The 15,329-nt window shown below is 39.0% G+C and overlaps 1 protein-coding gene across 50 annotated transcripts in view; it reads right to left on the bottom strand.

The window, feature by feature from the left end:
* Window positions 1–15,329, bottom strand: part of ARPP21 (cAMP regulated phosphoprotein 21) — a 154,744-nt gene that overhangs the window by 71,803 nt on the left and 67,612 nt on the right. For 11 of the 50 annotated variants that reach the window (XR_014300349.1, XM_082689597.1, XM_082689591.1 and 8 more), the window contains exons 10-14: window positions 14,842–14,950; window positions 12,850–12,951; window positions 6,660–6,697; window positions 4,781–4,840; window positions 503–735 (exon numbers count right to left, since the gene is read on the bottom strand). Coding sequence is in view for 49 of the 50 variants with exons in the window: in XM_082689597.1 (XP_082545723.1) it covers window positions 503–735; window positions 4,781–4,840; window positions 6,660–6,697; window positions 12,850–12,951; window positions 14,842–14,950 (542 nt within the window). In the remaining variant the exon portion in view is untranslated. The remainder of the gene's footprint in view (window positions 1–502; window positions 736–4,780; window positions 4,841–6,659; window positions 6,698–12,849; window positions 12,952–14,841; window positions 14,951–15,329) is intronic. The other 39 variants (XM_082689601.1, XM_082689581.1, XM_082689622.1 and 36 more) reach the window with 11 other exon arrangements.

Raw genomic sequence — 15,329 nt, 5'->3', positions numbered from 1 at the left:
TCAAAAATCCTTTGTAAACGATGTATACAAGCATTTTCTTTTTGCTTTAAAGACCCATGACTTTTTTTTTTAAATGTTCAATTAGCCACTGCATAATATATCATTAGTTTTTGGTATAGTGTTCAACGATTCATTAGTTATGTATAAAACCCAGTGCTCATCACAACACATGTCCTCCTTCATACCTGACTTTTGCTCCCAAGTGGGACACTATTTGGGTTGCTATCCATATCTCAATGCTTTGATCCCGAATAAATGCTTTTGCTCAATTATTGCCTCCTGACAATTTTAGGTTGACAACATAGTAAGGAAAGTGAAGATTCAAGAGGTTGGTAATTTGAAGAGACAGGGTTGATATTTTCATTGCACCTTCTGACTTCCCAGGTATCCCAGCAATTAATATCATCATCATTAATTTACTGGAAGTCAGAGGGAATAATGACTGTACGGGTTGGGTGGAACCTAGGAAACACAACAGGACATAAACCCATTCAGTACTAACTACCTGCTTTGGACAGCTTCCCGGTACTCCTGGTACTGGATGTGCTGTCACCCCGGGTCAGCACCGTGATGCCCCCAAAACTGGCCGTCTTGGTCATGGTGGGCTTGAGATTGCGGTTGGAGCTATCTGAGTCTGTGCTGCTCCAGGCCCTCTGGTGGTCCGACCACTTGAGCTCATTCTCTGAGCTGCTCTGTCGACTCCCGGATGTTCTCCCTGAGCCATCCCTGTTGCCCCTGGAGCACAGCCATAGGAAAGATGCACAGGGACAGTGTTACATTCCACGAGTGGTGTGCACACAGAATGGGACCTTTCTCAGAAGAGCCGTCTACACAAGACCCTTCTTGCAACCCTTTCCATTAAGCCTGTTGCCTCACAGTGGCACAGATAGCTCGTTGATGGGCAGACAGATAACATACCACACATAATGTACATGTTTACAAACAGAAAAACCAAACCTAGAAATGTCACACTACCCCTCTGCCGGTGAAGGAGAAACAAGTAGAAAAAACATGGTAAAAAATATAGTTGATAACTTCTCTTGTGGAGAAGAAAAGAGGATAGATTCTCCCAGCCCAAGTCAACAGTGAATCGAGGTTTGGGAACCATTATGATCTTGAATGATTCTAAAGCGACTCCCACTGAATACAGATTTTGTCTGTCCCTTTAGCATTAAATAATGGACCATGGGAAAACGCGCAAAGAGTCAGCGAAACCATTTATTATCTTCTAACTTGATGAGATGTCTATCTGAATCCATTAAGGTTTTGACAGCACAGAAATTACTCTGTTGACCTAGGGTGAGAGTTTTGCCTAGTGAGTTTAACCTTCATGGGCAGAGGAAAGCGTCTTTTAGTGCTTTTCACATAGAAAAACTTGTGATAATAACAATACCAGTATAAACACTACACTGACATGAAACTTTCCAAGGGGATCATTGGAAATAACAAAACTCCATAGGTGAAAGAACATGTTGGTTCTAAATCCAAATTGAAAAAGTGAATGTATGGGAAGAGATCCAATAGGCAGACGTGATTTCTGAAGACTCCAGAATATCTCTAAGTAGGACACAAAATCACACGTGTTTTATAAAGAAAGTTGATGAAATTTGCATTTTCATTGGTTTCCAATCTGCTTAAAGGGGAACTTAGTGAATATTTTCAAAGCTTTTCCTGCAAGTTGGAAATAAGACATGATTAAAATACTCTAAGATTCTCATGGATTATCAGTAAGTAAAAGGACGTAAATAGTTGGCAATAGTTACAACCCCTAATTTCATTATCACAAAGCAACATGACATGTTTAAGCGTTGATCCTAATCTCACAGATGTGGTCAGTGGCTTTGTTAATAGATATTCTTCTAAAGACAATGATAGGACCGCGAAGATGTGAGGAGTGTGTGCATCTGATTGAAACTCACCAACCAAATTGCAGAAGGCACACAAAATTTTTTGCATTTGTTTCCATTTTACCTAATAAACTTCTCTTTTGTTCTATGAGAACTTGAGAAGCTAAACAGATTCAAGAGATAATAAAAATGAAATGGCTCCTCTGTGATAGGAACTTTGTAAAAATGAAGGGAGGACAGAAAATTCACAAAACAAAAGCACTCAGCACCCTGCTGTTTTGCATCAACGTTTTTTTTTTTTATTTGTTTGTTTGTTTGTTTTTTGTGTTTTACATTCTGTTAGCACCTCAGGGATGGCTAAGATTAGAAGGAGGATCCAAAAACAGATCATATTGTGAGTAGAAAGTATCACACACTCACTGATGGTCAGGTGGCTTGAGTTCTTAAAACCCTTTGAAATTCAAGAAAGCCAGAGGAGATGGGGTGGATGGGAAAAAACAGCTTCTTTGAGGGTGCTCCTGCTCCATTCCTGATTGTTTTCCTTTCAAGTTCCAAATTCAACTTTATTCACATTTAATTCTGATTAATTTGACCTATCTTTGCCAAAGCCTGGCAAAATCATTATTTAGCAACTGTGAAGGCACCAGGGATGTGACAATAGTCTCACTTGGAACTAATCTGGAATACTGCATATAGGAAAAAACTTAGGGTAGTCCTTAACTTCGATATACAGGATGCCTCAGAAGGAAGCTCTCCATATGCAGGTTGATGATCATGAGCTCTGCTTGGTTTTCCCTTTCCCCATAGATTTCCATCTCCCTAGCACCTCCATTAGAAGGAAAGGCCAGTGTGGCTGAGCCCATCTGCAAAGGACTGTCTGCCACTTTTCCTGGGCGCAAACTAGTGTCTTGGAGTTTGCAGGCTTTACTCTGGCATTGGATAACTCCTCTAGACTTGTGCTACACCCTTGGCCAATAAGGCAATCTAAGGTTTCCTTAACTTCTTCTACCACTACTCTCTACCATTTCAAATCAATTTCCCAAAGTCAAGAGCTGTCAAAATCCCCAAAAGAGGGAACTTTAGTCGCTGCTTTAGTCTTAGCATTAATGAGATTCATAAAAATGCATCTAATACTGATTTATGGATCTCTATTTATACACTGAAACAATATTTTATAATTCTAGCTACTGATTAGTTGCCTTAGCACTGGCAAAGTGAGGTCCAGAATCGAATTTCATATCTATTTGTGTGTAGAATCATAGACCTCATAGACAAACATAACCACAAGTGCCTTCCTGTCCATTCTAAACCCAGTCTTGGTCCCTTCTACTGGAATCCACAAAGACAATGGAAATGAGGTGTCTGGTCATCAAGAGGAGTTGGTCCTTGTGTATAATGAGAATTTGATTCCAGAATAGGAATAGAACAGAACTTTGGGTTCTGTTTCGGTGCTGATTAATATAACTAACAACATTTATTTTCCTTCATGTCTGCACTTTTTTTTTTTTTTTTTGCCAAGTTATATATGATGTATACTTTAGGTTGCTTTAAGTATTGTATAGATGTCCTTTGTGCTAAGTCATCTTCCTGAGTTTCTGTGCCTGATGACTTTGTGGGTGATGGCACTCATATTTGGAGTGACTGATCTGAGTGGATCCTAGCTCTGGCTAGGGGCCAGATTTCGGGCTATGTAAAACCGATTGGCCTAACGGGGAAGAATCCACATTTCATAAACTTATTGGCTTAAACAAGCCAGATTGTGGTGTGAGTACATGAGTACTGGTAAATTCTTCTTGTTCTTTTCTCAATTTTCAAGGGGGACAATGCAGAGTTACTTTTTTAATGTAAAGTGTGATAATAAATGGTCTATTGATACAAGGGGAAAGCATTAGACTATGTAGTTCAACCTAGAAATGTGAAAGACATTTTTAAAAAACCTTTTTAGTTCTGCCAAAGTGTAAAGGGAACAAATTAATCCAACTGTTCTAATTATGAGATCTTAAGTTCACATTTACTACAAAAAGATACTTTCTGAGCAACAATCCATTTACTTTCCTTGGTCTTTTCTTAATTCTAGGTGGGCAAAATGTTTTGTTTGTTTGTAAATGAGTAAGTTTTCTCTCTCCTACAACAGAGATGAATCCTAATATTCATAAAAGCAATAACATATTAAATATATGCATTACATATTGAGTACCTTCATAGTGCTGTGTATCCTTTTTGCCTATAATGAATATTAGAGATATATTTAATAGGGTAGTGACATGGTTATGGTCCCTCTGCTTTCAAGGATCTTCCAGCTTAGTATAGAACTTAAAATATACAATATTAATATATAATAAACACATATATATCCATTCCCCTTATCTTACACAGATCTTGATTTAAGTAATTCATTATAATTGGAAGCAAATGGCCTATAAGGGCCTGTACCTTCCCTCTGAAATAAAAGCTATGCTTGAAAAACACAATTGAAGTATTATGATGGCCAGTAGTGGCTTTAAAAATCAACTACTCAAATACAGTTACCATTGGTGTCTTTTCCAATATCAGTCATGTATATATATAATTGCAAACTATTAGAGGAATTTTAACTTGATGATGTAATTCACCAAAGTTGACTTGGGAATGTTAAATCAGTATGCTGTCAAAGTTAACCTTTTAGGAGAAAACAAAAATAAAAGCAAAAAAACCTACCCAAAACAGAAAATCATAGGAGGAACCTGAAATGACTATGTACCAAGCAGTAATTCCCTGGTCCCATATCTCACATTATCTAACATGGCTTTAACACCAGCTCTGTAACCAGCTTTACAGATATAACCAAACATATTTATTTCCATAAACAGATATTTTACACTAGTACACTTATATTTAACATTGATTCTGCCACATAATCTGAAAACAGTTTTAAAAAAGTAAACCATACCAACCGAAAGAGCTGTCTTTTCTTATAGGTCTCATTGCATATGTTACTGTCTTCCAAGAGCCTACTGGAAATGAAAAACATGGTTTTTATGATATAAAACCTAATGACACTAAATGCCCTATGCTAAATGGATGTGTACTCTTCTGCAACAGTACCACTCTTGCAAATCAACCCCGTGTACTATGTTTTATGTGCACGATGTTGCATTTTGCAATAATAAATGAATGACAGCATTATTTTTTCCCCTATCCTAGGATTAAGGCACTGATACTAGATAAAAAGGAAAGGAAGAAGAAATAGAATGAATGGAAAAGGAGAAGATAAATCATTTAATAGACAATTAATTAAATATATTAGCTGTGATTTTCTTTCCTTTGGGCAATATTAAAGTTATCTCTTTTGCGGGGAGGGGCAGAATGAAATATTGACATTCCAGAAACAGGTATCAAAGAAATGTATTTATTTTTAATGGGAAACTATTCAGTTAGATTTTTGCTTTTTGGAAATATCAAGACTTGTTCATATATGCAATGCATGTTTGTCACCAATTATGGTAAAGATGAATATAATTCAGTTTGAATCTAAGGGACACTTAAAGAGTGTTAGCAGTCTTTTTTTGCAAAATCCAAGTAAATGAATAAAATTTGGGCATAAGGCAGGGGAAAATTATTGACCAGATGACTAGGGAATAAGGCTTTCTACTAAACTGAATTATAAACACTCACTTCATCTTTTTAGTTAGGATATAGATCTTTGGAATGCTTCAGCATCATCCCTAGGATGTTAGTGCTCATGGATTCTTAAACTGTAAATAGGGAATATTCACTTAAATCTGTGTGGATTTTTGAGGATGTTTTTGAATGTCTTCTTTAGACACATTTTCTACTTTCATCTATTCTAGAACAGGCTGTTCAATGAGAGGGTTAGCTACTCAAAGATTTCTTACTGCTAATATTAAAGATAGCTATTTCCCCCCCAATCATCTCTAATGCTTGGTTAAAATTTTCTTTAAGTACTGGAATTTAATTAAACAGCCTCCATTTTAATCAGTTTTACAGGGGCACCCATTAAGCCGACACCTGAAATAAAGTTAAGCACCACTTTCTGAAGGGATACCATATTTCCATTCCAACTTGCCCACTCTGATGCACCTTAAATGTAATTAATACAGCTAATGTAGAATTCTTTAATTCCTCTTGAAAAGCTGCAATTAAATCAAGGGAGCATTTGAATATCTATGTCAGTTTAGAAGTATTTCTTTAAGGTATATGTTAAATTTGAAAACCTTTGGCTCATATGCTCAAGACTTTGTATAAGTTGTATAACCCATTCATCACACAACAACTACCCCCCTACTAACTCCCAAGTTAGTAAATTTAGATCAGTTTAGATAGATCTCCAAGTTAGACTAATGGGTCGTTTAGAGTGAGAAACTGAAAACATTATTCCAATTATAGTTTGCACAACTATAGAAAATTGTGGGGCACAAGAAGTGGCTAATGATACCCGATATACAAATACTATAAACAGCCTCATCCATAAGCCAATGAAATTGCAAGTTCATTTATGCTTTGTAATGCCTGGTAAAGGTAGCAGGAATTAGACCTCTGGATGGGCCAGAAGTCAAGACTTTTAAATAATGAAAATGTACAAAAATTATGTTTGGAAGTAACAGAGAAGTATTTCCCCAAATTAAATAGTTTTTAGGCATGCTAAATAACACATATGTGTATGCATATAAGTGTGTGCACATAGATATATGTATTTATTTATACATATATTCAAGCACACACTTATATATGGGATATATACCTATGAGTATACAGGACACACATGACAGACTTTGTTCCTCTACAGACATGAAAAAGCAAATTGCATTTTACCTGTTATCCACAAAAAGGCTTTCCTGGGAGCAAACTGACTGAAAAATAAAAAAAAGGCATTGTATCAGATGTTCTGGATGTGCTGAGGGATCCCAAATCCTTGCCTGCTTTTAAAACTACTTTTCCCCTCCAAGAGGAAAAGAATTAAGAGAAATATGCACTATGTTTTGAAAGATGTAAATAAAAAAGGAAAAAAAATGGTTAGAGTTAGACGTGTACACCATTCTCTTTCTCTTTTAGCACACAAGTACTTTTCCAGCAGGACATCTCCAGGTTACGGCTAGATTTAGCCCATTCAGCGTCAAGGTCAGAAAGAGAGAGATGTGAATGAAACTGTCTGAGAATCAGAGAAGCGTGTGACCATCGGATCCTGAGCTAGCTGTTTCTTCTGGAGCTGCAGAGATACAGTTCCCAACAGCCAGAAGACTGGTTCCAATCAAGGCAGAGCATGTGCTCTTAGCATGATCCACCTAAGTATGGGAGAGTCATAGAACCACAACCCTACAGTTATTACCTGGCAATGATAGACACTCTTGACATAAACAGATTGACTGCAAGACTCTTAAAATTAAAGAGATGCCATCAATCAATTTGCAGAGGACAGGCACACAGAAGTCAAGTGAGAACAAAATGAAGCTAATCAGAAAAAAGAGTAAAACCTATCTAATGTTTTGTTTTGTTTTTCACACAGAAAAACAATGACTCTACTTAGCTTCCATTCCCCTAGCTATTAATTCCCCACTATCTTGTGTTTAGAACACATATAGGGAAGAGAAAATTCCATTACTATTACAAGCTGGGGAAAGGCTAATCAAATTAAGTTTTAGCAAGGAGAAAAAGAGATGTCTAAACAAAATATGGTGAGATGGCTCTCTAACATAGTGACTGTGTTTAGGAATTAACAAAAACTGTTTTCAAAGTACTGAGTTTCTAACCATAAATACACATGCCATATTATATGTGTAGATTTTATAAATGATGAATAAATAACCTGCTAAATGGTAAATTGAGACCTAACAGGTCCATTTTAAGAGAAAATAAAACCAAAGTAAATAAGGACCTTTCAATATTGAATTTTTGAAAGATTAGCTAATGTAACCACTACCCAGAGAGGCAAGCAGGATATTGCTTTCTCCATACATTTTGTTGGAGAAATCATTTCCTTCCACTAAACCAAAGGGTTAGCTTCGGGCCTAATGTGTTTTCCTCAGTGATTTGAATGTTTCAGAGGGCATCTCTAGAACCATTTCTATTTTAACCTTTGTGCATTTAATATGCATCCTGAGTATTAAGTGGACAAACATCTTATTTAACAATAACAACAAAAAGCCAATTAAGAAACACCCTTTTCAGAAAGTATCTTCTTTTGACATTTGTATTTATAAATAAATACACTTTATGTACCACTGATATTATTCCTGTGAAGACATCTTTATAGTAAGTGAAATATCCCACTATCTTCATTTCCTTTAGTTTGGTTTTACTCTTGGTTTGAGGCAAGCCATGGAATTAATTGTCTCAGGTGTACATTATGAGCTCGATACTTTGTTACTGCTCTGCTCTTGTAATGGGAAAGAAGTCAATTATGCTTATAATGTTCTGGCTGGGTTGTGGAATTACTGAAACTCTACTACTTGTTTGGAAGAGTTGATCAAAGACTGACCTCTTCAGACTCATTAATCCAATAGTATTTTGGGGAAAGCTAAGCTGCCATAACTCTCTGAATGAAAAATAAGGGACCTGCAAGTCAAAGATAACTTTCCCAAAAACATATCTCAAGAGTATTTTTCAATTTTTGTGCAAAAGTCCTAAAGATTTATCTCATGATCCTTACAACACAATTTCATAAATAAAGCAGATATGGTTATGGGTTGTGATTCAATAGTGGGTGAAAATAAACTTTAAAGAAGTTATTAATATAACTTGCAAATTTTAATAGCAGAGAAAGATAATAGTGTCACAGTAATTAAGTGCAGTATTCAAAGCTGTCAGGTATATGCATTCTCAGATATAAAGGACTCTTTTTTTTCTTTCTTTTAAGGAGAAAATGGTTTTGCCTAATGGGATACAGAATTCTCTCCCACACCACACCCCCAATCCAGGTGACATCACATGCCCCTCTCAAGGGTTGTCACAGAAGGTGGATCCCAGTGCATGCTGGGGAAACCATGGATGAACTCCTCCCAGAATCCCTATTTACACATAAATATCTTTCAGAAACCATCCTTCAGGCAAAACACGTCTTTCTCAAATATATTGCTTTAGCAACGTAACCTTGCCAAAGCCAGCAACATTGCATTGAATTAATCATAAAATAAGACAAAATTCTTGTTAAAGGAAACAAGAGTTATAGTTCAAATATTTCCGACTACAAAAATACACTCATTTTTTATTTGAGAACTAAATTGTTGTGTGCCTTGACTTAATGACAACTTCATTCTCAAATAATAAATGTGCCTTATCTCAGGCTACTGTATTGAGATTATTTTTCTAGAAAATTCCCATATAATCTGCATATTTTGATTGTGGACCTAAGTAAAAAACTACACATGCATGCGCACACACACACACACACACCTTAGACACCAAGATACATAAGTAAAATATCCAAGAGCACCACTGATTTTAAAATAAATTTTGATTTTGCTTATGTGTAAGTACTGGTAATTATTTCTCTATAACTATTGTAACTTCAAGTATAATAATAATAAAAAAAATCCTCTACGTAAATATGTCACCATTTGAACCTGTTTGAATGACTCCACTCCTTAAATAATAATTGGCAAGGGAAGCAGCTTTTACTACCTCGGTTTTTAAATTATGAAGACACTAAATTAAAGGTCAGCAAAAAAGACATTACATGCCTGTAACTTAGTTTCCTTATGCTGGATTCTTTGCATCAGTTTTATAATTGACTTACTATACTTGATTTCTTACTGTACGTACCTCAACAATGTGGGAAGTCCTAATGGTCATTTGGGAATCTGGAATTGTACAGATGAAGATGCCCTAAAGTGTACTCTCTTTATGTAAGTGGAAAGCAAGATGTGTTGCTCTATGTACTCAAGGAAGTTCACATTGCTATGTTATGTCCCTGCATTTGCATTAATAGAAGATTCAGTAATATCCTGCTAACACATCATGGCCCCTAATGATTCCTCCCTCTCAGTATCCACAACCAAGGTGTTTTGTAGTACCTCCCCAGTATACCAGTTTGGTCTGTGTGTCCAAACGAACACAGCAAGAAGGAAGGTATGTCAGCTCCAAGATGAGGTTACAAAAGCCTGTAGCTTCCATCTTGGGCTCTCTTTCTTTCTCTTGGGTCACTTGCTCTGGGAAAGCTAGTTGCCAGGTGACAAAGATGCTCAGGAGCCTCGGGAGAGACCCACAGAGTGGGAACTTAGATCTCCCATAGCCTGCTAGCAACCGAGGCCTGCCAAAACACATGCAGGTGAGTTTGGAAGCAGGCAACTGCTCTATTGAAACTTCAGACAACTGAAGCCCCAGCTGATGGCTTGACCGTAACCTCACAAAAGACCGTGAGCCAGAACTGGCCAGCTAAGCCACCCTCCGCTTCCTGATCCCCAGAAACTGGGAGGTAACAAACATTTTATGTATCTGTTTTAAGTTGTCAAATCTGGAGATCTGGAATTAATAACAAAACCCAGGGAACACCAGCCTAATGACTGCATTGTTCCTGCAGAGCGGCAGTGCTCTGGACTGGACATCTTTTTTCCCCCTCTGAGAAGGTGGCTTTTAGCCTTGTAAAAGCGTCAAAAACTTGTAAAGCTATGATTAAAAAAATCAAGATCTTTACCTTAAAAAATGTACCTACACTCATGTACATAATATTTGTAGACGATGTTGAGGAATTTGTTTAATCTCTGAAGACTTTGAATGAGTTTACTCTGAGTACAGGATGCCAATTAAAAAAAACCCAGCCCCAGGAGATCAGGGGGAAAAGTAGGGCCAGAAACAGGCAGGTGTCTCACTTGAATTAATAACATCAGAAATGCTGGCCACAAAAGAGCTCATCACAGCAACTCACACTATTCTACCTCTGCAGGGGGAAGAAGCCACAGCCTTCCGAAGAAGGTTGCCAAATGATGCCATCAGCTGGAAAGGCCATGACAATAGCTTGGCATTTAAGTTTTCCCATGCTTCCGTCTGCTTTTGCTTTTTTTTTTTTTTTTTTTTTTTAGCAAGCTCCACACCCAGCATGGAACTGCATTAAGGGCTCAAATTCAGGGCCCTGAGATCAAGACCTGAGTTGAGATCAAGAGCCAAATGCTCAACCAAACCAACTCATCTGCTTTCACTGTCTTAAAGAAAGTTAATTCAGCAGTTAGCTAGGGATGCTTGAAACAACAGCTTGCCTCTAATCTTTATTCTGGGACCCAGGTTCCTTGCTGTTGTTCTCCTTAATAGGGCTGTTGGGAAATGCGATGTGTACAGGGAGTCATGCTGACTCCTCCATGTCTGGGATGACCTCTCTGTGCACATGAAGGGTGGGAGCAGCACAGGAAGCCTCCTCCTCACAGACAAGCATCAAGGATGCTTTTCCTGCAATCTAGCCCTTGAATGTCTACAATGTGGCCCTGCTTTGCGGGGTGAGGGGGGCATAATGTTTGTCTATTATCTAAGTGATTAGTATTTGCTTTTCAACACAACTCATTTATATATTTTATGACTTGCCAGAATGAAAATCAGAAGGAAATTGTGTGTGTGTATGTGTGTGTGTAAGGCAGGGGGAAGGATAGATGGGGAGAGAGAAAGAAAGAAAAAGCATAACAAATAAACTGACCTTCAGAAAACTCTCTCTCCATGAAGCTCATTGGACAGTAACATGCTGTCTCCCAGTCCACTCAGGACACCCCTAAACTATCATGGTACAACGGAGCCTCTCTTTACTTCGTCCTTTTATCCAGGAAACACAATTAAAGCCTACCAGGTGTCAGACTATGCTTTGCACCACCAATAACTCTGACCATAAGAAAAACCTAAGTAGCCCACACATCCATAGAATTTTCTGGAACTGCATGTGGACAGTATCCCTCAACAGCTTCCTCTCTCAGACTCTGCCAACTCCAGAGCTCTGAGCCAGGTCCTTCAATCATTAAAGTTTTATTTCATTGTATCTAAGAAAGGCAACGAGAATCTAGAAGAGATAACAGAAATCTGTATCAACATGAAAGAAACGCACTGTTGGTGGAATTTTAATTTCCTCTGCAGCTTTATACTGAAGGATCCAGCAGGAGCTGGAGGACCTGGGAAACTGTCTTGGGCCTGAAACCACCAAGGTCAGAAGGCCTTGTCCATGCTAAACAGTGGAGTCTAGGTCTCTAGTCTAGCCTGGGAATGGCCTCCAGACCAAATCACGGTGGGAGGTAGGACGGCCCACCTAACCCAGCAAAGCCACAGAAGATCTGCACAGAGGAGCTCCCACCTCTACTTTCACAAAGGGAAGGCTGCCAAATGATTTCATGGAATGGAGAAGCTGTGCACTGGCTTGCCCTTTTCGCTTTCTTGCATTTAAATTCAGCTGTTTTAAATCACTTTTTCATTCTTATTTAGTTTAATAGCATTTTATTTTGGCCACATTGGGTAAGAGGACAGAAAAATCCCCCACCACATTTTCTTCGCTGGGATTTGAACAAAAGAAATCATTTCATGATTATCTCCTTGTGATAAACTGCTCACAGACCTAATTTGATCTGAAGCTGAGGGGGAAGAAGATGAGTATTACCATTTAACTTTGATATAATAAAATGCTTGTGCTTGCTAAGAATGCAGAAAATTCCATGTTTATGTATGTGATTAACAGAGTCTCTTTCTTCTTTATGTGTCTTTCTTCTGCACAATGTTAGTGTTACAAAGACAACACTTGCCTGTCTGCGGGCTAATGTGGATGTGAAAGCATTTTTTTTTCAAATTAGGTGACCTTGCTGAGGACTTAGGGTCTGTTTTACTGGGCCCTGATGGATCACACCTCTATTCCCCCTGAGGTCATATCCTAGGAAGGCACACAACCCCTGGCTCCCTTTCCATCACTTCCCTGAACCAGGTCCTCTTCCAGAAACAGCTCTGGTGTGCTCGGTTCGATTTGTCCCTGGCTCCAGCTTCCTGAGTCCTGCCAGCTTGCTGTCTGGGGAAGGATGGCACTAAAGAGGCAATTAAAACAACTACTCACATCGTGTGCAAATATTCTCTCCCTCACTCTCTGATATTCCTCTTCTCTCTCTTCAATTGATTTACTTCGTCTGTCATCTCTAAATGGATGCATTCTGTTTTGCTGAACAGAAAAAAGAAATCAGTACGGTTATCCAAGTTGAGCTGTTGGAAATCTGCAGTTAAGCAACTGTCAGCCGAGAATAATAAATGTTCACTTAAATAAATGGAGCATGAAGAGTCTCATTCCCTCTGGTCCCTAAGGAGGCTGTGCGGGTGTGTGTGGTGTGCAGTGTCTGTGCCTGACACGCAATGGCAGGTGTGTGCTGCTCCCTCTACCTTCCCCACTGGATGCCGGCAGTACAGCTGTTTCCAGAACGAAAGCACCTGGATGTGCCTCAGGTGTTCCGCCAGTTCAGCTATGACGTGGGTCACAGTGATAGACTCTGTCTCCTTTGCTAACCCGTGTGCTTTGGAGTCCTTAGACAAAGGCAGAATGTTGAGGAAGTGGCTAATTCAAAGTGGCTGAGGGAAGACATGGCTCTGAAAACCTGGCCACTAGACACACAGAACAAGGGAACAGAGAAAATAATGGGCAGAAAGGAAATAGTGGACATGACGTCTCCACGTCCTAATTTGTGTTTCTTCTTTACTCCATGACTGACTTGATCCTGTGCTCTGTGTTTTTGTTTGGAAAGTAGAAACTAAGTTTGAAAAGCCTGTTGGTTGAGTAGGGTCAATTCCAAGGGACCTAAAGTAACAATCCAAAGAACCCAGCATGAGGACTGTTCTTCAGTCTCGCATCTGCACCGCTGCCTGCATCTCAATGACCCTCCCATCGTCTTCTTGCCATTCCTCACAAAATTCTCTGCATTAACCACGTTCATCCATCCATTCAACAAACGCCCACTAAGTACACAACACAGGCATGTGGCTCGAAGTCAATGGGAGCTACTTGTCGCTTGATGGCGGTGGCAGTGGGGGTAGGAAGAAACGAGATACAGATGATGAACAGGTTTAAAAAAAAAAAAAGTACATCGGAGATGCATGTACTGGCTTCCAGTGACTCACTGAGAGTCATTAAAATAATAACTTGAGTGAGGTGCCTATTGTCTTACCTTTAAGAATTCTAAAGCAAAGTCTATTTTCAAAAAATCTATTTTGATTGTCAGAGACACAAAGTGTAATTGTAATGGCATTGTATAACTCCCTGCTGTTCTAATTATTGTTGAACCTTTGTTTATTTTGCCATTCATTAAGTTTTCTTCCTCATCACTCTGGATCCCACTCCCCGCCCCCAATCTAGAGAAGAGGTTGAGCAGGGTCTCTCTACCCTTGCCCAGGAACCATGAATAAGGCTACTCTAGGACAACGTAAATGTTTTGTCACAAGCATAATACACAAAAAGGAGAAAGTTCCACTACAGTTCATGCAAAACAAGCACACAGTTTACACGGACGTAGAACATGGGAAGGAGGAGGGGGAAGACTAAAACATGAACTCGATTCTTTTCTGTGAAGACTTATTTTAGGAGAGTTGCAAAATCCACCTGTCCTCACCATAACAAGGTTTGTTCTTTACAGCTACACCAGTTGGTCATCGGTCCGTACTGAGAATCCAGCTCAATGTGTGCACAACTGAAGGACAAAGCTGTAGGAGTGGAAGGACTGCCATAGTTACACAGACATCTGGAAATGCGATGACAAAGCTTTTCCCGACAGCTCCGGCCGGTGGCATCCCAACCCCGCCCAACACATGCAGCGGGAACTGCGCCAAGCACCACCCATGCAGCCCAACACAGAGCCATGGCTGAAGCAATCAGGACACGTTCTCTTGGCTACCCAATGAATGCCAAAGGGGGAGGCAAGGGGGCAAGGAGGTTGGAAAGAGACAGTCAGTATCAGAAGCCAGGGGGAGCTGGGGGAGGGAGAAGGGGACAACAGAACGACAAGAACATAAGTCAGCCCACCTTCGAAAACAACAATGTCAGCCACTCTCAAACTTGAGAACCAACCTGATTGTCTTCTTTATCAATACTAGAGTTATCTCGCTTCAAGATAAACCGCTTCTGGGATTCTTCACCTTTTTCATCTTTTAAATGTTCACAAAACCTTTGCTCTGGTCTGCCAGCAAAGTAAAACACATCAATAAAAAAGTTTTCGCTCCTGTTTAAAGTTATTTTCTTAGTGCTGTTTTCTCCCCCACAGTGGCATTCAACTTAAAACAAAACACAAAAGTAACATGTGGTTGTGATGCTAGAATTGCCGGCATTATACAGGTAGGTAATCATGTGTCACTTCACAGGTCTTGTTAGAATACCTTTTGTTGTTTGGAATTCAGAGTCTTGTTTGCCGAATGCTTCTCACCATGGCTGAAGTTTAAAAAACATTTTAAAGGCCTGAACATGAATAGCGTATAGATGTTTTCTTTCATTATTTTGAACTCCATCACTCCTGAATTCAATCAGGTTCACAGGCACATGTCAAACAAATGCACATGTGG

The sequence above is a fragment of the Mustela nivalis genome (assembly GCF_964662115.1).
Source record: "Mustela nivalis genome assembly, chromosome: 1".
NCBI classification, from domain to species: Eukaryota; Metazoa; Chordata; class Mammalia; order Carnivora; family Mustelidae; genus Mustela; species Mustela nivalis.
The sequence above is the reverse complement of the archived record's forward strand: the minus strand, read 5'-3'. Positions and strand labels throughout refer to the sequence as shown.